This window comes from Saccopteryx bilineata, chromosome 9 (assembly GCF_036850765.1).
Source record: "Saccopteryx bilineata isolate mSacBil1 chromosome 9, mSacBil1_pri_phased_curated, whole genome shotgun sequence".
Taxonomy (NCBI): Eukaryota; Metazoa; Chordata; class Mammalia; order Chiroptera; family Emballonuridae; genus Saccopteryx; species Saccopteryx bilineata.
In genome coordinates, this window is record NC_089498.1 from 19,072,843 (window position 1) to 19,098,406 (window position 25,564).

At 47.5% G+C, this 25,564-nt stretch overlaps 1 protein-coding gene across 2 annotated transcripts in view; it reads left to right on the forward strand.

The window, feature by feature from the left end:
• CDH3 (cadherin 3) overlaps positions 1 to 25,176 on the forward strand; it is a 76,867-nt gene extending 51,691 nt beyond the window's left edge. For both annotated transcript variants that reach the window (XM_066242331.1, XM_066242330.1), the window contains exons 3-16: positions 2,981 to 3,066; positions 4,548 to 4,673; positions 4,891 to 5,046; positions 5,144 to 5,288; positions 7,019 to 7,194; positions 7,826 to 7,954; positions 8,734 to 8,919; positions 10,408 to 10,649; positions 11,011 to 11,156; positions 11,969 to 12,193; positions 17,473 to 17,679; positions 20,989 to 21,119; positions 21,490 to 21,636; positions 24,295 to 25,176. In XM_066242331.1, coding sequence (XP_066098428.1) covers positions 2,981 to 3,066; positions 4,548 to 4,673; positions 4,891 to 5,046; positions 5,144 to 5,288; positions 7,019 to 7,194; positions 7,826 to 7,954; positions 8,734 to 8,919; positions 10,408 to 10,649; positions 11,011 to 11,156; positions 11,969 to 12,193; positions 17,473 to 17,679; positions 20,989 to 21,119; positions 21,490 to 21,636; positions 24,295 to 24,504 — 2,312 coding nt within the window. In that variant the 3' untranslated portion in view covers positions 24,505 to 25,176. The remainder of the gene's footprint in view (positions 1 to 2,980; positions 3,067 to 4,547; positions 4,674 to 4,890; positions 5,047 to 5,143; positions 5,289 to 7,018; positions 7,195 to 7,825; positions 7,955 to 8,733; positions 8,920 to 10,407; positions 10,650 to 11,010; positions 11,157 to 11,968; positions 12,194 to 17,472; positions 17,680 to 20,988; positions 21,120 to 21,489; positions 21,637 to 24,294) is intronic.
• Positions 25,177 to 25,564: the final 388 nt, after the last annotated feature.

The following is a 25,564-nucleotide window of genomic DNA, read 5'->3' on the forward strand; positions in this document are numbered from 1 at the left end:
CCCTCTTTCCTTTCTTCCCACTGGCCCGGCATGTCACAACCATAACTCCTCAGTGGGAGTGTTGTCAAGGAGGCAGGGCTGGTTTCTAAGCAATCTTCTCTTTCTTGTGGGTACATTCCAGCCTTCCCACAAAGGATCCTCCCTCTGTGCCTGAACTTGTGAGCTCTAGGGAGTGAGTGGAAGGCAGCTCTGAATGCTTTTAAGTCCCCCTTTACCCACTTCCATTCACTAACCCCTCCCCACATTATAGCCAATGCGTTAACTTTCTTCACCTAGGCTAGTTTTGCCTTTTTGTGGACTTCACATCAATGGAATCATGCTTTTATCCTTTGTTGAATCTGGCTTCTATGTACTAGGCAGCCATACGTTTGTAAGATCCATCCATGTTGTCAAATGTCCTTGTAGCTGATTTCTTTCATTATGTGACTATACCATGATGTTTCTCTTCAGCCTACCTTGATGGACATTTGGGCTGTTCCCAGTTTTTTGTTTTTGTTTTTGACAGAGATAGAAAGTCAGAGAAGAGGGATAGATAGGGACAAACAGACAGGAAGGGAGAGAGATGGGAAGCATTGATTCTTCATTGCAGCTCCTTAGTTGTTCAGTGTTTGCTTTTTCATATGTGCCTTGACCGGGGGCTACAGCAGAGAGAGTAACCCGTTGCTCAAACCAGCGACCTTGGGCTCAAGCCAGTGACCTTGGACTTCAAGCCAGTGACCTTTAGGCTCAAGCCAGCAACCCCTCACTCAAGTTGGCAACCTTGGGGTTTCAAACCTGGGTCCTCCATGTTCCATTCCAATGCTCTGTCCACTGCTCCACCGCCTGGTCAGGCTGGGCTGTTCCCAGTTTTTAACTATTATAAATAGTGCTACTATTAACATTATAATACATGTTTTTTGGTCAATTTTTATTTTATTTATTTATTTATTTATTTTATTTTTTTTTTGTATTTTTCTGAAGCTGGAAACAGGGAGAGACAGTCAGACAGACTCCCACATGCGCCCGACCGGGATCCACCCAGCATGCCCACCAGGGGGTGACGCTCTGCCCACCAGGGGGTGATGCTCTGCCCCTCCGGGATGTCGCTCTGTTGCGACCAGAGCCACTCTAGCGCCTGGGGCAGAGGCCAAGGAGCCATCCCCAGCGCCCAGGCCATCTTTGCTCCAATGGAGCCTTGGCTGCGGGAGGGGAAGAGAGAGAGAGAGAGGAAGGAGAGGGGGAGGGGTGGAGAAGCAGATGGGCGCTTCTCCTGTGTGCCCTGGCCGGGAATCGAACCCGGGACTTCTGCACGCCAGGCCGACGCTCTACCACTGAGCCAACCGGCCAGGGATTTTATTTTATTTATTTTTTATTTATTTATTTTTTTAGCAAGACAGAAAGAGAGGGGTGGGCGACACAGACAGGAATAGACAAACAGGAAAGGAGAGAGACGAGAAGCATCAACTCACTGTTGCGGCACCTTAGATGACCATTGATTGCTTCTCATATGTGCAGGGGGGTGGCTCAAGCTGAGCCAGTGACCCATGGCTTAAGCCAGTGACCATGAAATCATGCTGATGATCCTACACTCAAGCTGGTTAACCTGATGCGCTCAAGCCTGCATCCTTGGAATTTCAAAGCTGGGACCTCAGCATCTCAGGTCAATGCTCTATCCACTACGCCACCACCAATCAGGCTGTTATCCTTTCTTTTGTGTGTATGTGTGACAGAGACAAAGTCAGAGAGAGGGACATATAGGGACAGACAGACAGGAAGGGAGAGAAATGAGAAACATCAAGTCTTTGTTGTGGCACCTTAGTTGTTCATTTATTGCTTTCTCATATGTGCCTTGGCCAGGGGGCTACAGCAGACTGCGTGACCTCTTGCTCAAGCCAGCGACCTTGGACTCAAGTTGGGAAGCCTTGCTCAAACCAGATGAGCCTGTGCTCAAGCTGGCGACCTTGGGGTCTCGAACCTGGGTCCTCTGCGTCCCAGCCTGACGCTCTATCCACTGCGCCCCCACCTGGTCTGGCAGCTGTTATCCTTTCGTATACTAAGGAATGATTTTTTAAAGAACATTATCATCATCATGAGATTGAAGGATAATTTTTCAAAAAGGACAGTTGGAAGACTCCACCCTGACAGTTCCATGCACAGCACTGTCCCCGCGGTCTTGGTGTTACAGCCTAGTAAAACGAAGCATGCTGGCATCTGGCCAGCATAAAGGGACCCACTGGGGCAGAGCATGGTGCTGATGGGCCCAGGTGTAGCGTGTAGCCTTTGGCAGGTTCCCTGATTTCATGGTTTGACCACAAAGAAGGGTGAGTAAGAAGATTGCTTATGAGAACTCTTCAGTGTCTGCTTTGGGGTCAGGCTGACCTGGCTTCTGAACCTCAGTTTTCCCATCTTTGAAAAGGGACTGACACCTACTTTACTAGGGTAATTTTAAGGCTAAAATGGGCTTAGTTTCTGGCTTGATGAGTGGTAGTTATTGGCTCAGAATGCTTGTTTAAAAGGTGGCCAAGCAGAAGGGATTCAGAAGTGTGACAAGCTGAAATGACAGAGGTTGTCCAGAGTAACTTGTATGAGTAGTAGTGTAGCAGGATGCACGTTGCATGTATATAGACATGTGGCTTTGGAAATACTGAAAGTCTTCTGCCTCCAGCTGTGACCTTGGGTCACCCCTACATCTCATGAGGCCCATGGAAACTAATGTCACTCAACGTCTATGATCTTGGTTTTCTGGCCTCGTGAACAAAGAAAGGGGTTTGGCCCACCAACTGACCACAGAGTGGTCCTTCCTTTAGAGACTAAACTTGGAAGCCCCACCTGAAACTCCTATTTGTTCACACTGCTGCTCAGAGGAAATAAGCCTAGTCTCCTTTGGCAGTAGCCTGGAGCAGTCCTTGATCCAGTCAGGGGCTGTTGTCAGTTCTTGTTTCCCTGAGGTAACTTCCAGAAGCCCTTCCTTCCTAATACTTTCTTTCTCCCTTTCCCACAGAAGTTTTCTTAGGCTGCCCTGGGCAAGAGTTGTCGCTACTTAGCATTGATGATGACTTCACTGTACAGAATGACAGAACAGTCCAGGTAAAACACTATGTTCACTTTGCAGGATGGAAGAAAGTTGTTCTTCATGCATGCGCAGATTGCCATTGTGAGCTACCCATTCCTTTCAGAGGAAGCAGTGTAGTGCTTGCAGCTGCCGGGTAGGGGCGGCAGAGAGCTGCCTTGTCAGTAATGGTCCAATGAATGCTCTTGTCCCTTGGATTCTCTCTACCCACCTCCCTTACTAGCAACCATGGGATCTTGTCAATGATCCCACGCTCAAGCCAGTGAGCCCATACTCAAGCCGGTGACTGCATGGTTTTGTAGAACCTGGGACCTCATTGTCCCAGGTTAGTGCTCTATATACTGCGCCACCAGTGGTCAGACTCTTAATTTTTTGAATTGCTAATATGTACATGGTTAAGACAATTATTTAAAGTTATACAATCAATAACCTCCCCTTGTTCTCTCCCATCTACCTAATGCCCTCTCCACCCCTCCAAGAGAAGACACGGATTACCACTGCTACTGGTTTCTTTCCTTTCGAAATTTATTTATGTATGTTATTATCTCTTCAGTTAAATTTTATGTGTTATATATTTTTTATACATACAGACATAAAAGTAGACCCTTTTGCCTGACCCTATGGCGCAGCGTATAGAACGTCGGACTGGGATGCGGAGGACCCAGGTTCGAGACCCCGAGGTCGCCAGCTTGAGCGTGGGCTCATCTGGTTTGAACAAAGCTCACCAGCTTGGACCCAAGGTCTCTGGCTCGAGCAAGGGGTTACTCGGTCTGCTGAAGGCCCGTGGTCAAGGCACATATGAGAAAGCAATCAATGAACAACTAAGGTGTTGCAACGAAAAACTGATGATTGATGCTTCTCATCTGTCTCTGTATCTGTCTGTCTGTCCCTATCTCTCTCTCTCTCTGACTCTCTCACTGTCTCTGTAAAAAAAAAAAAAAAAAAAGTAGACTCTCTTACCTCCTCTTATGTAAAAGCTACTGTACTATTCACCTTCTTTTTGCACTTAAATATAAATATATATAGGTACACTGCCTAGCCACTTCCCACAGATAATCACCATTACTAGTTTCTTCTGCATTCCCCCAGACTTTATGTATAAGAAAATATGGTCTTATTTTCCTACTTTTTTACACAAAAGATGAAACAGTAGCTGATATCCATTAAGATTAAGGACTATGTGTTTGTTGAATAAAATGCTTAACTGTATGAAGCTGATCTGTACCTTGTTCTTTGCATTCAGCCCTGCATAACAAAGTCTCTCCGTGTCAGCACATAGAGAGCGTGTTCAGAGCTTCATAGTGATCTCTAACTGGATGTACTGTAGAATATTTAATTGGTCCTCCTCTGTAAGTGAATGCCTAGATTATTCCAAGTTTTCTTCTGCTATGGACCCATCTAGGTCTCTCTCCTCATCCTTTGCTCCTGTAGGTGAGAGGATGTGAGGGGTATTCCAGCTGTTTGCATGTCTAGGTTGAGGGTTTTTCTCTCTTTACAGGAAAGGGAGGCCCTGAAGAGCTCCTCATCTAAACGTATCTTACGAAGACGCAAGAGAGAGTGGGTGGTCCCACCGATATCTGTCTCTGAGAATGGCAAGGGCCCCTTCCCTCAGAAGCTGAATCAGGTATGAACGTGCCCTTTCCCTGGGAGTCATTCTTCGTGCTGAGCACTGGGCTTCCAGGGAAAATCCTCTGTCATGCGAGCGGTTTCTGATAAGGCAGTTCCTCTCCACCCCTTGCCATGGAGGGTTCTTTGCAGTAATCATGAGATGTTGATCATGTTTATCAGCTGCTTTTTAAATTTTTATTTATTTTATTTTATTTTATTTTTTTTGTTTTCAGCTCAAATCTAGTAAGGACAGAGGCACCAAGATTTTCTACAGCATCACAGGGCCTGGGGCAGACAGTCCCCCTGAAGGTGTCTTTACTATAGAGAAGGAAACAGGCTGGTTGTTACTGAATAAGCCACTGGACCGGGAAACGATTGCCAAGTATGAGGCAAGTCACTCTTAGCATCCAGTGAGAAGCACGGCCCCAGGGCCTGGTGGGAAGGCTAGCCCAAAGCCAGGCTGACCCCAGACCTGTGTCCCCACAGCTCTTCGGCCATGCTGTGTCAGAGAATGGTGCTTCAGTGGAAGAGCCCATGAACATCTCCATCATTGTGACAGACCAGAATGACCACAAGCCCAAGTTCACCCAGGATATCTTCAGAGGGAGCGTGTTGGAGGGGGTAGTTCCTGGTAAGAGGATCGGGAAGGGACAGCTATAGAGATCTGCTGGGCCCAGGCCTGGCTTTCAGACCCTTTTAGGCTGGAAGAACCCTCCACACCTGACACCTTGGCAGTGCAATGGGTCACCTGGGATCTTTAAAAATCCAGAATGCCGCCTGACCTGTGGTGGCGCAGTGGGATAAGGCATCGACCTGGAACACTGAGGTTGCCAGTTCGAAACCCTGCACTTGCCTGGTCAGGGCACATATGGGAGTTGATGCTTCCTGCTCCTCCCCCCTTCTCTCTCCCTCTTTCTCTCTCACTCCTCTCTCTCTAAAAATCAATTAAAAAAAAAAATCCAGAATGCCTTCCTCCATCCCTGAGTAAGAATGATTCTGGAGTAGAGCTCTGGAATCTGTATGTTTGAGAATTTCGCAGAAGCCTCAGATGATCAGCCAGGTTCCAGAACCACTAGGGTCGGAGCTATAAAGACCTAAATATGAATCTTGATTTTGGCTCTTTACCTGCTGTGACCTTGGCAAGTTCTTGACCTCTGAACCTCAATCCTCACATCTGAAAACGGCAGTAGTGTCAACCTTAAAGAATTGTGAAGATTAGAAATAACACACATAGCCTGGCCTGTGGTGGCACAGTGGATAGAGCCTCGACCTGGAAGACTGAGGTGTAGCAGGTTCAAAACCCTGGGCTTGCCCCGTCAAGGCACATAAGACAAACATCCAACGAACAACTAAAGTGAAGCAGCAATGAGTTTATACTTCTTGTTCCCCACCCCTTCTTCCCTCTCTGTAAACTCAATAAATAAAATCTTTAAAAAGAGAAGGAAAGGAAGAAGAGGGAGGGAGGGAGGGAGGGAAGGGAAAGAAAAGAAAGAAGAAAGAGAAAGAAAGAACACGTGTCCCTTATGTGGTTCTGTAGCGAGTGAGCACTGCAGGAAAGCAGCAAAGGCCAGGCAGTTTGGGAACATGGTTTATGCTGTGCAGAAGATAAATCCCCAGGGCTGGAGAAGAGGGTGGGAGGGGCCAGCAGGAAACTAGGAAAACAGGTACATACTAATGCTCTCAAAGACAAGTGCTGCTGGGAAGGGGTCCTCTTCTTCCTCTCCGAGTTGTGGGCAGTACCGACAGAAAAGTGTGAATTGGTTAGACTGCCAATAACAGAAATTCCAAAAGAAAAAGAGTACCTTAAACAAGATGAAAGCTTTTTCTTTCTTTCTTTCTTATATTCAGGAAGCCGTGAGGTGGTCAGTTCAGGCTGGAATGGTCTTTTCAGGTGTTGGAGACCTAGACTCCTTATCTTGTTGCTCTGCTGTTTTGGCATGGTTCCCAAGATTACCTCATGGTGGCTGCTGGAGCTTCAGCCATTTTATGTAGGGAGAGAGGAAGGGTAGGAACAATAAGCACCGTACTCAGAAAAACGCTACCCCCAAAGTTGTATATCCCATTTGTCAGAATTTAGTGTCAGGGGCATAGCTAGTTGCAAGAAAAGATGGGAAATACTCTTTGTTCCAAGTGAGCTGGTGCCCAGCCTAACACGATTATGAGGACTATGTCTCTAAGAAAGAAGGGAGAAAAGAAGAAAGGGAGAATGGAAAATGGGCAGCAATTAGCAATCTCTGTCACAAAGTGGATTGTGGGTCCAATGCACTGAGCAGGATGGAGTCTCTTACAGTTCAGAAATGGGCAAGGCTGGAATTGGAGCTTGGGAGGGAAGGGGGCTCACTCGTCCCTTCTCCCCTCCAGGCACTTCTGTGATGCAAGTGACAGCCACAGATGAGGACGATGCCGTCACCACTTACAACGGGGTGGTTGCTTATTCCATTCATAGCCAAGAGCCAAAGGACCCTCATGACCTCATGTTCACCATTCACCGGAGCACCGGCACCATCAGCGTCGTCTCCAGCGGCCTGGACAGGGAGGTGGGTGGCCTTTAGAAAATGTGCTGCCTACCCAGGCTTGCCCAGCTTAGGGCCTGACATTCAAGAGCAGAAGCCTCTGTCCCTGCCCCCAAAGCCCAGGGTAGAGCAGTAGGGGCCCAAGTCAGCTGGCAGTGGCTGCTGCTATGTTCCTATGTTGGCGTCCCTCAGCTCCCCTGGGCCAATGGCATGCTGCCAAACAATCTTGTTAAGACTGAGGAGGCAGCTATAAAATGCAGCCGTTTGATATTTTCTGTAGGTTTTCTCATTTCCTCTCGGAACGGCTCACTTAGCATGCACATGGCCCAGATTTGTCCCTTGTGTGCCACAAAGTAGAATTAGCTCCATGGATATTGGAGTTGCCTCCTGTTCCCTAATTAATACATTTGACCAAATCCTTGCTCCAAGCTCCCATTCTGCTTCTGCCCAGGCTTCAGCCCCCGACAGGCCCAGGAATGTTGTTTGGATGGGCAGTTTCCTTCCTCTTCCACCCTTTGCTTCTGTTCTTTTGGGCTGTGGGTGAGCAGTGGGTGGAGGGGTCAAGAGAACACTGTGGAAGGGAGAAATATCCCTCCCTTGCACATGCTCCCAAGGCTGTACTCTCAGCGGCCTTCCACTCGCCTCTCCTCCCCAGAAAGTCCCTGAGTACACACTGACTGTCCAGGCTACCGACATGGACGGGGATGGCTCTACCACCACGGCGGTGGCCATAGTGGAAATCCTTGATGCCAATGACAATGCTCCCATGTTTGATCCTCTGAAGGTAATGCCCCTTCCTTCCTTTCTAATGAAACTCCAGAGCCATTGCTTCAAGTTCCAGTCCCACCACTGACTAGCTGTGTGACCTTAGGCAAATTACCCAACGCCTCTGTGTGCCCCATTTCCTAATCTGTGAGGTAGGAATAATGTAACACAAACCCTGGAATATAATAAGTGCTTGATTATGAAAACCTTTGGTGATAAGAAACTCATTTACCTCACACCCATACCTGCCCACCCAGCGAATGGTTGTATAATTCAGTGACAGAAGTCAGTGCCAGTCAAGATGACCTAACCCTCTTCTATCTTGAGACAACTCTGACCGCTGAACAGTATTTGAGGCAGATTAAAATTTGTTCTGAGCAGTTGATTTCCCAGTTTTGCCAACTTCCCTAAAAGTTCTGGTCAGTCCCCCTGAGCAGTCAGGCACCAATTCCTTTTTATAACCTTCCTTATACCTTGTTGTTGGCAGCTAAATAGGTGGTTACACATGGTGGGGCTTGGGCACCCAGACCAGTGAGATTCCTGGAGCATCAGGCCCCAGGGTGTAGGGAAAGCAGGCCCAAGATGGCTGTGGTCTGTCCCAGCCGCCGTGAGGCTGACGCTGGGGACATTCTGCATCTGTGTGTGCCCTGAAACCCTGGTGAGTGGGGTGGTCCCTGAAAAGGTAAGAGGGATGAGGCTGCCTTAGAGTGGAATGGAGGATTCACGGCCAGAGAAGAATGGAACAGTCTCTCCGTGGCAGTCTCTGTTTTGACTGTGCTGTACTTCCCACACTGACAGTACGAGGCCCGTGTACCTGAGAATGCAGTGGGCCTTGAGGTACAGAGGCTGACGGTGACTGATCTGGACGTCCCCAACTCACCGGCATGGCATGCCACCTACCGCATCTTAGAAGGTGACGATGGGGACCATTTTACCATCACCACCCACCCTGAGAGCAACCAGGGTATCCTGACAACCAGGAAGGTGAGTCAGTTAGGGCTTTCGAAAAGAGCCACACCTGGGACAGTCGGGTCTACAGCCTCCAGGACAAGGAGGCCTGCCCTGGGACATATACTTGGACCATTCTCCAGAGTGGCTTCCGACGCTTTTTCAACCCTTTTGTGTTGCGAATTCCTTTTTTTCATACTAAATCTTAACCAGGGACCCAATTCATCAAACAGAAGAGTCACAAATCTAACTGAAGCAATTAGTAGAGCCCTTCCTTTCAGTTCTGTGTCCATAGGTTGCCCTCAGTCTTCTCATATAGAAGGTCTCTGTTTTATTGGGATTCTTGCTAATTTTGCATTTAATCCATATATAGGTGATTGGGTAGTAAAATGTTCTAAATTATGTAGTAGTAAGGCATATCCTTGCCTCTCAAAAAGTCTTTGAGCCCTGGCTGGGTAAAGCATCATCCTAATACACCAAGATTGCAGGTTTGATCCCCAATCAGTCAGGGCATATTCAAGAAACAATCAATGAATGCATAAAAAAGTGGAACAACAGGCCTGACCTGTGGTGGCGCAGTGGATAAAGCGTCGACCTGGAAATGCTGAGGTCGCTGGTTTGAAACCCTGGACTTGCCTGGTCAAGGCACATATGGGAGTTGATGCTTCCAGCTCTTCCCCCCTTCTCTCACTCTGTCTCTCCTCTCCTCTCCTCTCCCTCTCTCTCTCTCTCTCTCTCTCTCTCTCCTCTCTAAAATGAATTAAAAAAAATTTATATATATATAAAAAAAAATAAAGTGGAACAACAAACCAGTGTTTCTCTCTCTCAAATAAATTTTTTTTTAAAAAAGCCTTTGAATAAAATTGATGCTTTAGGAAGATGGGACTAATCTTTGTTTGATTTCTTCTGTATTTCTGTAGAATCACCCAAATGTAGTAAATACTGTGTGGTTTAGGAGGCTTACACCACATGTGGTATTGATGTTTTTTTCCAGAACAACAAATAAATAACTCTTGGGAAAGGCCTGAACAAATCAAATTACAATTTCCCCTTAGAAGTTTTATTCCTAGAAAATTCAGTATGTATTAAAACCACACCAACAACTTTTTTATGTAAAACATATTCTAGATTGCAATTTTAAACAGATTTTTCACATTCATGAACATACAAATTTCCAAGGGGATGTTGGCAGGTCACAGTATTTTGTGTCCTGCTCCAGCCTGTAAATGTCCAGTGGCATCCCCAATCATAAGAATGAGAAATGCCCTCACAAGTTTCTACAGCGCCTCCTAGGGGGCGTCACCATCCCAATGGGAACCAGTCTGGGGCTTACTAGTCTGATTGCCTTTGGGGTGGTCTGGGGCTCCATTGATGTCCACTCAGGAAATGTTGGTGGCTTTATGGGGTAGGTAAAGGGCAGTGTTGTATCCTCAAGCCCCTTGCTAGGGGCCCTTCCTTTTGACACCACAGCTCTGCATGGGGCCTCCTCATAAAATGGCAGCTAAGGTCCTTCTTCTCTCCCAGGGCTTGGATTTTGAGGCCAAAAACAAGCACACTCTGTTTGTTGAAGTTACCAACGAGGCTTCCTTTGTAGTGAAGCTCCCCACCTCTACAGCCACCGTGGTGGTCCATGTGGAGGACGTGAATGAGGCTCCCGTGTTTGTCCCGCCCTCCAAAGCTGTCGAGGTCCAGGAGGACCTCTCTGTTGGGGAGCCTGTGTGCACGTACACCGCGCGAGACCCTGACAAGGGGAGTCAGGAGATCAGGTATGCAAGGGGCAGGGCTCCCGTTCATCCAGTTCCCTGGTACTTTTGGATGGGTTATCTGTTATGGCCAGTACTTCTTCTAATTGCCATAAATATTTTGAATATCCCCCCTGCCTCCCCTTCCTGCCCTCCAAGGCTGGAGATTCTGGGCAGGGGTCCAGGGGATTCCTCACATATCCTTGCTGCCCCCCACCTGTCCCTCAGGCTTCATGTAGGGGTAAGATGCGTTTTCCACATGATACTGATTAGGAGCCCTACGTCCCAAGACACCATCTGCTAGTTGGTATTAGGAAGCTTTGAATGACACAGAATTCTAAGTATTCTGTGTTTGACTCTTCTCAACTCAACCTTTCCACTCCAGCTACCATATTCTGAGAGACCCAGCAGGATGGCTAGCAGTGGACCCAGACAGTGGGCAGGTCACTGCTGCTGGCGTCTTGGACCGCGAGGATGAGCGGTTCGTGAGGAACAACATCTACGAAGTCATGATCTTGGCCACAGACAATGGTAAGAGCTTCCTCCTAGTTCCTTCTCATGAGGCTTCAGTTCTCAGGTCACAGAACACACCATGTCCCCTCCACAGGCAGAGAATATATTTGGTGTGCGTGGAAGGGGGCATTAGCAGTCCAGTTATTTAGGAGGGCCAAGGGGGTCTTTCAGAGGAGTCTTAAAGACTGGTCCTAGGGTGTCTGGCCATGGTTCTGATTTTCCAAAAACCTGCGTTAGAAGATAACCTGAAGACTCCTTTTAGCCTAAGGTTGCAGTTTACTGTGCCCTGAATTAGTCTGTCAGTTTCCCCTTGATGCATTGAAAGAGGCTGCCTGGAGTTGTCATGCTTGATTAGTGATGTCACACGATGGCAGGATTAGCGGTTATGATGTGATTGCCGTCTTTGCTTGACTCAGTGTGAATCAGGACCTGGAGGCAGGAGAGAGGTTAGCACAGGGCTATGAAGGGAAGCTGCCCTGAAGCTGATGAGCAAACACTGCGTTAACCCAAGGTGGCCAGTAGGTTTCACTCTGTGATAGACTGGTAGTGGCTGTTTGGATGAAGTGGCTGCAGGTCTATGCTCTGCTCTGTTAGTAATGTCTGCTGTAGACACAAAATGAGGATGCTGGCGTGATTGCCTTATATCTGCCATCGCTGGTGTGATTGGTAGTGAAGCTAGAGCATGGAGGGTCTTGAGAAAGGTTACAGCTGGACAGTAAACAGGACCCTCCCTGTGGCTGATTGGGTAGATCCCAGGGGAGCTGAAAATGGATTTGTCAATCCAACCAAGGGCAGATGCTGAAAAGGATCATATGTGTAATTATGAACAGGGAGCCCTCCCGCCACTGGCACGGGGACCCTCCTGCTAACACTCATGGACGTCAATGACCACGGCCCTGTGCCTGAGCCACATCAGATCACCATCTGCAACCAAAGCCCTGTGCCCCAAGTGCTGAACATTACGGACAAGGACCTGTCCCCCCACACCTCCCCTTTCCAGGCGCAGCTCACACATGACTCGGACATCTACTGGACAGCAGAGGTCAATGAGAAAGGTAACTGAGTGGTCTGCTGGGTGGGTGTTTGCTCCAGACCAGGACCCTGTGCATGGGCCCAGTTTGGCATCATGTGGTTCGCAGAGGTAATGGTTTCCTCAAGAATATCAATCAAATGCAAATTATTATTATTATTATTATTATTTTTTTGACTTTTCTGAAGCTGGAAACAGGGAGAGACAGTCTGACAGACTCCCGCATGCGCCCGACCGGGATCCACCCGGCACGCCCACCAGGGGCACGCTCTGCCCACCAGGGGGCGATGCTCTGCCCATCCTGGGCGTCGCCATGTTGCGACCAGAGCCACTCTAGCGCCTGAGGAAGAGGCCACAGAGCCATCCCCAGCGCCCGGGCCATCTTTGCTCCAATGGAGCCTTGGCTGCGGGAGGGGAAGAGAGAGACAGAGAGGAAAGCGCGGCGGAGGGGTGGAGAAGCACATGGGCGCTTCTCCTGTGTGCCCTGGCCGGGAATCGAACCCGGGTCCTCCGCACGCTAGGCCGACGCTCTACCGCTGAGCCAACCGGCCAGGGCAAATGCAAATTATTAACCTAGTGTAAGCCTTTGGAATTCCTCAGGAGCCCTTAAAGACCATTCTGGGCCAACTTCTTCCTGGGAGGGTGGAAAAACAGGCTGAGAGAGAGAGAGAGTGAGAGAGAGCATAACTTTCTCCCTATCACATAATGAGCATGCTTATTCTGCTAGACGCCACTTCAGATGCTTTACATAGATTAGATTTTGCCTGACCTGTGGTGGTGCGGTGGTTAAAGCGTCAACCTGGGCCTGACCTGTGGTGGCGCAATGGATAAAGCATCAACCTGGAAATGCTGAGGTCACCGGTTCGAAACCCTGGGCTTGCCTGGTCAAGGCACATATGGGAGTTGATGCTTCCAGCTCCTCCCCCCTTCTGTCTCTCCTCTCTCTCTCTCTGTCCCTCTCTTTGTCTCTCCCTCTCCTCTCTATAATGAATAAATAAAAAAAAAAAAAAAAAAGCATCAACCTGGAAAAATCAATTTAAAAAATAGAAATATTAGTTTTTTTTAAAATCATTACAATAATCTTGTGAAGAAAGTACTATTGTCACATAGGCATGTGTGCACACCCATTTTATAGATGAGGAGACCAAGGCTTACAGAAGTGCTAGAGGCTCCATAGCTAGAAAATGATGAAACCAGAATTGTGTGTGTGTGTGTGTGTGTGTATGGTATGTGAGAGACAGAGACAGAGAGATGGACAGATAGGGACAGACAGACAGGAAGGGAGAGAGATGAGAAGCATCAATTCTTTGTTGCGGCACTTTAGTTGTTCATTGATTGCTTTCTCATGTGCCTTGACCGAGGGGCTACAGCAGACAGAGTGACCCTTGCTCAAGCCAGTGACCTTGGGCTTAAGCTGGTGACCTCAGGGTTTTGAACCTGGGTCCTCCGCGTCCTAGTCTGACGCTCTATCCATTGCGCCACTGCCTGATCAGGTAAAACCAGTATTTGAATCCAGGCTGTCTGATTTACCATAATGCTCTGTTGCCTACAATTTATTAAAATAAACCATGGTGATATACAAGATACTTTTTTATTTTTTCCTTACTACCACTTCTGTGGTAGTATTTTTATCCCCAGATGTGAGGCTCAGAGACGTTAATAGCAGGCCCAAGGGCACAGTGTGCACATGAGCAGCAGTGGTTGAAGCCAGAACCTCTGAGCCCCCCCCAACCCCTGCTCCTGTCTGCCTTTCTCCTTTTTCTTTTCTCTTTCCAATGCCCCTGGAGCTTCTTGGCCTTAAGTAGTTTTTTGTCACAGGCCTGGCAAGGGGTCTCACTGGTATCAAATAAGCAAGGATCTAGGATGCATAAGAAAGATAGGTCCAGCCTGACCAGGCGGTGGTGTGGGGGTTAGAGCACAAGTGACGCAACTATGAGTTGATGCTTGGACTGGGATGTAGAGGACCCAGGTTCGAGATCCCGAGGTCACCGGCTTGAGCTCAAGGTTGCTGGCTCAAACAAGGGGTCACTTGGTCTGCTGTAGCCCTCCAGTCAAGGCACATATGAGAAATCAATCAATGAACAACTAAGGAGCCGCAACAAAGAATTAATGTTGCTCATCTCTCTCCCTTCCTATCTGTCTCTCTCTCTGACTCTCTCTGTCTCTGCCAAAAAAAAAAAAAAAAAAAGGTCCAGTTCTAAGTGCCAATAAGGTATCTGAAGAAACATCCCATCACTTCTTTAAACTCTTCCCCATGCCTGACCAGTGCTGGAGCAAGTGGATAGAGCATCGCCCTGGGACACTGGGGTCCCATGTTTGAAACCCCGAGGTCGCCAGCTTGAGTGTGGGATCAACATGATTCCATGGTCACTGGCTTAAGTCCCAAGGCTGTGGCTTGAGCCCAAGGTCGCTGGCTTGAGCAAGGGGTCACTGGCTCAGCTGAAGCCCCCTGGTCAAGGCACATATGAGAAAGCAATTGATGAAAAATTAAAGTGACGCAACTACGAGTTGATGCTTCTCATCTCTCCTCTCTCTCACTAAACAGTAATAGTAATAATAAATAAAACAAAAATATCCCCCACTTCCTCCTGGAGCCGAGGTCCCCTAGGAGGGAAATGGGAAACCGCACATTTCAGGCTTGCCCGAAAGAAACCAGATGCCCGGTGTCCATTACTGCTGCTGAGCCCAATGCAGAAAGGACTTCCTGATATGCTCAGACACCCACATAGCTTTTATTTATTTACTTAGATATTTACTTACTTTCTTAATTATGTACTATATTTCCCCCTGTATAAGATGCACCTTAATTTTGGGACCCGAAATTTGAAAAAAAATATATTACATAAAGTTATTGAACTCAATTTTATTCATCATAAAATTCATAGAACTCCTAATCATTGTCAAAATTCCCATTCATCAGCTTGTCCTCATCTGTCTGATGACGAATTACCGTCTTCGACAATGAGTGCAAAATCAAGCACGAAAATGCAAGTTAAAAAAAATCTACAACCCTTATATAAGACACACCCGGTTTTTAGATCCCAAATATTTGGTAGAAGGGTGTATCTTATACATGGGGAAATACGGTATCCTCCCGCAAAATGGGTTTATTCAGGAACAACAAAGAATCGCAACTTTGGACATGTGGTCTAATGGTGCCCCCACATCGGCTCATTGTTGTGATTCCTATGATTTGGGTGTAATAGTATATCCAGCACCTTTCCTTTGTGAAGCCCAGACTGGTCTCTTGTCACCCCCTTGTGGCCTTTAAGTAATTTTTCTTCCCTGACCATGTTTAGAGAATTGTGGACTTGGGAGTCAGAAAGCCTTGGTCCAAGACCTGACTCCTCCATTTACCAGCTTTGTGATTGTGGGAAAATTACTGAGCCTCACTGTTCCTCAATTTCCCTATCTGTAAAGTGGGACAATACTTGTACCTATTTCCACAGTTACTATGAAGATTAAGTAACTACAGGACAAGCACCTTGCCTGGTATATCAGTGCTTGGTAGATGCAAACGGCCATTTTTCACCAGTGTGATTTTGCAGCAGCAATCAGATCTGGCTCTGTCAGGTGTAGTGAGCCTTATGGCCAAAGCCCAATGGGATCAGCACCTGATAATAGTATTGATACCTAGTTCTTGGTTTTAATTGAGTATTTTGATCTGATCTTGTCCAATTGTCAGGGGAATTCAGACTCTACCAGTGTGACCTTGAACTGGTTTCTTGAACTCCTTAGACTTCATTTTCTATAAAATGGGGATAATGTATCTGCCTTCAGATTGTGGTGAAGGTTAGAGTAGGGCTTGGTACATATTGTCAATTTCGTCACCAATGCCGCCGCCACCACTATTATCAGCTGAGAAATTGGCCCTCCTATTTCTGAGGACAGGATGGTGAAAAGTAGGGATGTTTTGCTGAAATATCCCACATTGGCCTCTCTACATGAAAGACCAAATACCCAGCCTGCAGAACTCTGTCTGCCTGCCATTGCTGAGTGGCAACAGGGTAAGTTCTCCCTTCTAGCGTTTTTTCTGAGAGGGCCCAGTGAGTGAGTGGAGGCTTTGAACTGAAAATGACTTGAGGTTAGTGCTGCAATAGGCCAGCAAACCTGAGACCAACTGAGCTAGAAACGTTGGGCTGTTATTGATTGCCCCAATGACCAGTGGACACTACTGGCATTTAGTAGGAAGGATCTGTAATACTTGGGAAGGTCCTGCATAATGAAAAGTAATTCCACCCAAGCTTAAATAGCTCTCTCCCTGAAAAACTTGCATCTTTCTTCAGAGAGGCCCCTGACTCTATATTTCTCACCCACAAACATGGCAACCCTCCTAACTCTAGGGTTGCCACAGAGTTGCCCCAGGGTAATGCCCATCGTGGAGGCTGCACTGAGCTCGGCTTCTGCTGGTGGTTAGCCTGCCACTCACTCTGGGCTTTTGAAGGCCAGTTAGCTCAGTGCTCACTGCAGCCTTATTTCCAGCCTCCCTGGCGTGTGCGTAGTCACTACTGCTGTCATAACACAGGTCATATAACAGCTTGTTGTATCACCAAGTCATGTGCATTTCAATTTACTAATTACTGATGCTCACTCAGAAATAGCAGTGTTTAGAATATTGAAGTGCTATCTACAGTTTGAGGTATCAACCTTATATTTACTATTGTAAGAGCAAAATGCCGCAGTAATAAATGGTAGTGAACTTTCAAATAGGAAAACAGGTAGCCAGTTACCACGAGTACTAAAATATTAGTTTATACAGATGAGTATTATAGAATTGTACACCTAAAACCTGTATAATTTTATTAACTAGTGTCACCCCAATAAATTCAGTTTAAAATATATTTTTTAAAGTAATAGTACATTAAACTGAAACACTAGATTAATTGATGAGGGGAATTGATTTTTATTAAAGCATTTTGAAAAAATATATTAGGTTAGCTATCTCTTAGGAAGAACAATGTTGTTTTTGAGGTAAAGAACAGATCGATGTTCCTATCTCTCTCTCTTTCTCTCAAATCAATTTAAAATTGATTCTCAAAATATTTTTAATTTAGATTTTAAAAATACTGTGATTATGATTTCTTTCTTAAATTACAAGCTTTATTTTTCTGCCCCAGTAATCCTTACCATGATGGTGAACTTGGCTTTGACCAAATATAAATTTTTAACACTTGGTGTTAAGTGTGCTTTTGAAATATTTCTCCCTGTTACCCAGATGTAAAGGCTGTGACCTCAAACCCCCATCATCATATACTCTGTTGCCATGTGTTTTCTCAAAGTGACTAAATTATCTGTACACTCCAGGAGACGCAGTGGCCTTGTCACTGAAGAAGTTCCTGAAGCAAGACACATATGAGGTGCACCTGTCTCTGTCTGACCGTGGCAACAAGGAGCAGCCGGCCGTGATCAGGGCCACTGTATGCGACTGCCACGGCCACGTGGAGACCTGCCCCGAACGCTGGAAGGGGGGTTTCCTTCTCCCCATCCTGGGGGCCATCCTGGCTCTGCTGTGTGAGTACCAGCACCGTTCCGCCTTGGAGGATCAGGTAGTTAGATTGCCCACCTGTCCTTACACTCTTACTTCCAGGAGTGTCATTTAGTCACTAGATATTGATGGAACTTCTGGAATGGACTAGGCTTTGTGGATACAGTAGTGAGCAAACAGACGTGCTGCTATTTGTCAGCTGGAGGCTAGAGCAGTGGCTTCCAAAAATGTGGTCTCCAGACCAACTGCGTTAGCATTATCAGCAATTTGTTAGATAGGCCAGTTCTCAGGCCCCACTCCAGACCGACTGATTAAGACGGTAATCTGGGCTTCAACAATCCTCCAGAGGGTCCTGATGCATGCTAGAGTTGAAGTATCATTGGGCTAGTGGGTAGGAGTGTTTAGTTAAAATGTAATTTTTTGGCTGTAAAAGTATAGCTCATCACATTTGCCTTTTTCACTCTTTTTAAGTGAGTTCTTACACAAAAAATACACATTCAATCAGATATGAACACAACATAAGCAAACTTCAATTAAACAGCACCGTGCACTGTTTTAGGCACTGGGGGAGCAGCACGTAGTAAAACGGATCACTCCCTGCTCTCTTGGAACTTAGTTCCTAGTGCAGAGAGCAGGCAGCAAGTGATCTGGCCGGGAAGTAGGTGTTGCTGTGGAGAAAAAGTGGAGCTCAGGAGGTCTGCAATTTTAAGTAGCATGGGCAGGAAAGGCCTTGCTGAGAAGGAGATTTTCAAGTAAAGACCTGAAAGAGGGGAGGAAGCAGCACAGCAGATACCTAGGAAACAAGCACAAAGGCCCTGAGGCAGCACCATGGGGTGTGGCAACAGGTCAGGCTGAAGAGCAGAAAGCTAGAGGGGAAAGCATAGGAGAAGAGGGCAGAGAGGTGCTGGGCATGGTGGAGCATCAAGTGGGGCCTTGTAGGCTCTTGTAAGGGCTCTAGATGAAATGGGACATCATCAGAAAAGGTTTGAAGCAGAGAAGTTCAAAGTTCAAAGTTTACTGTATTTCTACTGAATAGTACTGCACAGACTATAGAAGGGCACAAGTGGAAGCAGGGAGACCATTTTGGAGCTAATGCCATAATCTAGGGAGTGGTGGTTGGTAGCTCAGACCAGGATGGCAGTGGAGGTGGTGATAGTTCATGGTAGAATCAGTTCATCCACATCACTTGATATGTGGTATGAGGAAAAGAGCCACTAGGAGTCTAAGGCCTGAGCAAGCGGACACAGGAATTTTCATTGCCCATTGGGAAGGACTGTGGGAGGAGGTTTGGCAGTCCTGTCCACATGGAGCTAGCAGTAGGCAGTTAGACACATAAGCTTTCGGTGCAAGTGAGAAGGCCAGTTCGACCTGACCAGGCGGAGGTGCAGTGGATGGAGTGTTGGACTGGGATGCGGAGGACCCAGGTTTGAAGCCCCAAGGTCGCTGGCTTGAGCAAGGGGTCACTCGCTCTCCTATAGCGCCCCTGGTCAAGGCACATATGAGAAAGCAATCAATAAACAACTGAGGTGCCGCAACGAAGAGTTGATGCTTCTCATCTCTTTCCCTTCTTGTGTCTCTGTCCCTATCTGTCCCTCTCTCTGACTTTCTGTCTCTGTCAAAAAAAAAAAAAGAAAAGCCCAGTTCACCTGCTACCAGACCCCAGACCCAGTGGGAAGGAAAGGGGGAGGGAGAGGTCGCAGTCTATCCCGTATGAGGTGTGCATCCTGAGAACTGCACTCCCAAAGAAGGGTAAGTCTGTTTTGTCTGGCCAGAGAGACAGTGGAGTAGTTCCAGCAGCAGTAGGCTGTATCCCGAGACGGCTGCTGTTTAGCATCATCATAGAGAGAGGGCCGAGGAGTACCCTCTTCCGATGGGACTAACTGGAGGTGGTCATGGCTGTTAGGAGGAGCAGCCAGGTGTTAGCTGGCCAGTACCCCATGTCTAAACCATATCACTAAAAGCTAGTCCCTTTCTTAGAATTCCAGCATAGTAATTGTTCCTAAATTCAAATTACTGCCACCATGTCAAAATTGTTTTGCTTTTAACTTCAACTCTGTAGCTAATTTAGGGACTACCTAGGGACAGAAAGAGTCCTGTTGAAAAGTATCATCAGCCCAGGCCAGATAGCTTGGTTGGTTGGTTGGAGCATCATCCCAATGTGCAGAGGTTGTTGGTTCAATTCCTAGGCAGGGCACATGTAGGAATTGATGTTTCTTCTGTCTGTCTGTCTTTCCCTTCCTCTGTCTCTAAAAACAAAAACTCAATAAATAAGTTTATTTAAAAATTGGAGAGGAGCCTGACCAGGCAGTTGCGCAGTGATTAGAGTGTCGGACTGGGATGCGGAGGACCCAGGTTCGAGACTCCGACGTTGCCAGCTTGAGCGCAGGCTCATCTGGCTTGAGCAAAAAGCTCATCCTGAGGCAGCACCATGCTGGGGTGTGGCAACAGGACAGGCTGAAGAGCAGAAAGCTAGAGGGGAAAGCATAGGAGAGGAGGTCAGAGAGGTGCTGGGCATGGTGGAGCATCAAGTGGGGCCTTGTAGGCTCTTGTAAGGGCTCTAGGTGAAATGGGACATCATCAGAAAAGGTTTGAAGCAGAGAAGTGGTATGATCAGACTTGCAGTTTACAGTATTTCTGGACCCAAGGTCGCTGGCTCAAGCAAGGGGTTACTCGGTCTGCTGTAGCCCCACAGTAAAGGCCCTTTTAAGAATGAAAGAGGAAGAAAGAAAGAGGGAGGGAGGGAGGGAGGGAAGAGCGGAAGGAAAGGAAAAAGTATCACTGTCTGGAAGAGTCCTGTCCCTGCAAAGATGAATGTCCCTTAGGACCAGTGCCAGCAATAAGGGAAGATGACAATAAGTGATATAGAAATGTAGGTGGGGCTGAGGTCACAGTGCTGCCAGCAGGAGGTGACCTTAGTTTGAGACCTGGAGGATGAGCGCCATGCATATGCATAAAGAGTGTTCCAGGCAAGCAAGGAGCCCAGAGGAAGGTCCCCAAGTGGGAACCTGCTGAGTATATTTAAGAAACTTGGAAAAACTGGAATTTTTAAAAGATTTCCAAGTAATTTAAGTGTGGGAACTACTGACCTCGTAAGGGGCCAATGTGACTAGACCTGAGTGGAGAAGGGGGAAGGTTGGGGACAAGTCAGGGCCAAATTCTATACACCTTGACGAGGATTTACAGGACTTCCTAGGTGCAAGGGAGCGATGGAAGTGTGTTAAGCTCTAGCTACTCAGTGGAGGAATCTAAAATTAGGTGGGACTCTGAGGACGTGGGGGTCCGGGCCAGATGTGTGGTTGTGGGGGATGAATATTCACACTGCCCCACCCTTTCAGTCTTCCTGCTGATGCTCCTGTTGCTGGTGAGAAAGAAGCGAAAGGTCAAGGAACCCCTTCTGCTCCCGGAAGACGACACCCGTGACAATGTCTTCTACTATGGCGAAGAAGGGGGTGGCGAGGAGGACCAGGTAGGGCATTGGGAGGTCTGGGGTTTGGGAGGTAGATAGATGCCCTTGGGGCCACTGTCAGGGATGGTTGGGTCAGCCAACTAACCATGTTAGCTACATTGACCACACCCTGGCCTGAAGCATCAGTCTTCGTGCAGGGTTGACCATCAACTCTCCTCTCCTGAGAGAGTGTCTGGTCCATTGCTGTAGTCTCTTTGGCCTCAGCCAGGGTGACCTTCAGCCTACACTTACTTTGGGAGAGGCGGTGTGGAAATTAGGGGTTTCAGAAATCACTGAGATTGCTCTCTTCTAAGACCTACCCATGAACCAGAATGTCCACATGGTGGGGAATTGGGGGGTCCTTCTCAATCTATGCTCTGTTTTCTTGAAGGACTATGACATCACCCAACTCCACCGGGGTCTGGAGGCCCGGCCTGAGGTTGTTCTCCGCAACGATGTGGCACCACCCTTTATCCCCACACCCATATACCGTCCGCGACCAGCCAACCCAGATGAAATTGGCAACTTCATCACCGAGGTGAGGCACGGGGCCAGCCAAGGGCAGCCCTGACTCAGGCTCCAGCAGCCCGGGCGAGAAGCACGGCACTTGGTTCACACACTGACTTCACCTCCAACCAACTCTGACCTCTGGCACATTGGAGTAACGTCTGGGTTTCTGTTTTAAAGAGAGGAGAGAGGGACACAGAGAGAGAGAAGGTAGGGCGGAGCAGGAAGCATTAACTCATAGTAGTTGCTTCTCGTATGTGCCTTGACTGGGCGAGCCCTGGGTTTCAAACCAGCAACCTCAGCATTCCAGGTCAACACCCTATCCACTGTGCCACCACAGGTCAGACTCTTATTTTTTATTTATCAATTATGTATTAATTATAATATTTTTATTTATTAACTATTTTTATTACTTATTAATTATTGTGTCATTTTCTATATGCGCACTGTAAACCTGCTTTTGCCCATCCTGTGGAGTGGTTGTTAGGAGCAGAACACTGGAACCAGAGAACTTGAGTTTGGATTTTTAAAGATACCGGGTGATTCGGGCGGATAGTGACGATGGGGACCTGTGTTAGGTTGCTTTAGGGATTGGAGCGGTGCTGGGAGCATGGTGGTTCCCAAACTGCCTTCACATTGCAGTCTCCTGGGGAACTTCAGAAACTGATGTGTCAGACTGACCTCCCGAGATTGTGATTTAATTGATCTACATGTGGCCTGGGCTTTAAAATTTTTTAAAGACTCCCAAGTAATTTAAGTGTGGGAACTACTGACCTGGCACCTAGGATTTGTTAGGTAATGATAGCAATTGTTGCAAATAGCTGAGTGCCTCCAGTCTTCTTAACTCTGTCACATATTTGAGGAATTTTGGAAAATTTCAATGCCTGGGACTCCGGCATCTAGTTGTTGTTTTTTGTTTTTTTTTTTAACAGAGACAGAGTGAGAGTCAGAGAGAGGGATAGATAGAAACAGACAGACAGGAACGGAGAGAGATGAGAAGCATCAATCATCAGTTTTTTGTTGTGGCACTTTAATTGTACATTGATTGCTTTCTCATATATGCCTTTGACCAGGGGGCTACAGCAGACCGAGTAACCCCTTGCTCAAGCCAGTGACCTTGGGTCCAAGCTGGTGAGCTTTGTTCAAACCATATGAGCCAGTGCTCAAGCGGGCGACCTCGGGGTCTCGAACCTGGGTCCTCCATATCCCAGTCTGACGCTCTATCCACTGCACCACCGCCTGGTCAGGCCGGCATCTAGTATTTTTTAAGGCTCTGATGCTTTTAGCTCCCTAAGGAAATCAAATATAGCCAAGGTTGTAAGAACCTCTGAGCTGAGTATGTTGAAGAGAGATGCTATGAACCTGGTACCTCACTAGCAGTCAGTAAATGGCTGTTTTTAATAGGAAGGGTGGAGGGATGGATGAGCAGGTGGATGGGTGAATGGATGAACTGGGGAATGTGAGGAAGCAGCAGTGGGCAAAGGGCTCGAGGGCGGTCAGGATTCCTCACCCTGGCTTGACCCCCTTCTGGCTCAGTCTTCTCTTCTGCAAAAAAGGAGACTAACCGTTTTGCCTTCTAGAAGTGGCCTGAACATCTCTGAGAGTGCTGAGCGAAACATAGCCCTGGGGAAACATTCCCGGAGCAGTGGGTTTGAGAAGGCACCTTGGAGCTAAATAGCCGGAGCTTTTCCCTCCAGTTAGATGAAGTCGGTTTCTAAAATGTCTCTGTGTTGGATAGTTGGCAAATACAATCTTATTGAATCCCTGCGTCAGCTCTGCAGGGCAGGAGTCCTATGGTTATCCTCGTCTGTAGAATGAGATAGTGTTCCACTGTTAGGCCAGGTACTAGTCTGATAAGCACTTTACATGGATTCCTTTACTTCTCTAAAACTGTATGATGTTTCCCCATGTCAGACATGGGAAAAAAACAGCAAAGAGAGGTTAAGGGACTTGCTCAAAGTCACAAACTAGTGTGTGAAGTCTGAATTCTGACTTAAGCCATCAGATTTCAAAGTCCCTACCCTTCACCACTGGCCTGTGGCACTGAACACTTACTTGCTGTATGCCGGGCCCTGGACTGAGTATTTATACGCATTATTTCAACCTTCAAAATCTTAAGGGAGAGGGGCCCTGGCCAGGTGGCTCAGCATGTTAGAGTGTCGTCCCAATACATTAAGACTGTGATTTGATCCCTGATCAAGGCACATACAAGAATCAACCAACAAATGCATGAATGAGTAGAACAACAAATTAATGTTTCTCTCTCTCCCTTCCTCTCTAAAAAAATTCAATAAATAAAAATTTTTAGAAACCTTCTGGGAGGGAGGCCTGACCTGTGGTGGCGCAGTGGATAAAGCGTCGACCTGGAAATGCTGAGGTTGCTGATTCGAAACCCCAGGCTTGCCTGGTCAAGGCACATATGGGAGTTGATGCTTCGTGTTCCTCCCCCTGTTCTCTCTGTCTCTTTCCTCTCTCTCCCTCTCTCTTTCCAATAAATATGAATAAGTAAAATCTAAAAAATAAATAAGTAAATTAAATTTAATTTAATTTAAAAAACCTTCCAGGAGGGATAAATGGCTTCACCTTGAGGAAATGCAGGCTCAGCCAGGTGAACCAACCTGCCTGAGTTCTCGCAGCTGCCACGTGTGTGATCCCGCGGCTACTAACCACCTGCTCTCTGTTGCCACAGAACCTGAAGGCAGCAAACACAGACCCCACCGCCCCACCCTATGACTCCCTGTTGGTGTTCGACTATGAAGGCAGCGGCTCTGAAGCCGCCTCGTTGAGCTCCCTCACCTCCTCGGCTACTGACCAGGACCAAGACTACGACTATCTGAATGAATGGGGCAGCCGCTTCAAGAAGCTGGCGGACCTGTATGGGGGTAGCCAGGATGACTAGGCCTCCGGGCCAGCAGGCCCAGGGACTACGCATCAGGTCGCAGCTGCATCTTTAAAGGGTCTCAGGACCCCCTCAGCCAAGGACTTTGGAGTGGTGAGAAGTGGCCTTAGGAACTTGGAGGAGAGAGGCCTCAAGTCTGACTGACATTCGAGGGGTTAGTTGCCAAGCCATTCAAACGTGGGCAGTTGGACTTCAGCACTGGAGCGTCTCAGCACAGGGCCGGGGCCTCAGAGGCTGCATTTCTGCGAGTCTCTTCCCTGCCGTGAAATTCTCAGCCCTCTGTCCCGGGCCTGGGCCTGGACCGACTCCAACTCTCCATGACAACATTCTCTCTGCAGTGGCCCTCTATCCTAAGAAAGAGGCCTCTTTTTACAATCTGGACTTTTTTTTAATGCTATTTTTAAAAAGTTAGAGGCGGGTCCTCGACCGGCTCCTGGATCCCTCCAGAGGTCCTCCAGGAGCCTGGCCAGAGCTGCGTGGCTCCCTGGCCTCGTGTTTCTCTCTGGTCTTTAGGCCCCATGGCCTCCTATTTGAATGGATTCCTGCATTTTTATACTGAGCGCAGCTAGGTGGTTCTTTATTTTTATTTTCCCTGTGGAGTGCTGTAGATGAAGGGTGATGACAATCGTGTAAATGTGCTAGAAATTTTTTATTAAAGGAACTTTCCCAGAAGTGTCAGGGGAGTGAACTCTTTTTTTAAGTAGTTTTATTGATATATTATTCACATACCATATCACCCACCCACTTAAAGGTTTTTAGACTTCTCAGAGTTAAAGGGGAGAGGGGAGTGAGCACTTCTAACCCCACCAGCTTTACCGCCACTTTATCTGCACCGTAGAGGAAACTCAGGATTGCTTACAGACCCAGGTAGGGGCAACCCTGTTCTCCTTGTGAGTTCAGAGAGAACCAATTAACCTCCTCACCCCTGAGCTGGGCCCCACCAGAGCTGCAGTTGACATCTTTTTTTTTTTTTTTCTTAAGTGAAAAGTAAGGAGGCAGAGACATAGACTCCCACATGCGCCCAGACCAGGATCTACCCAGCAAGCACCCTACTGGGCAG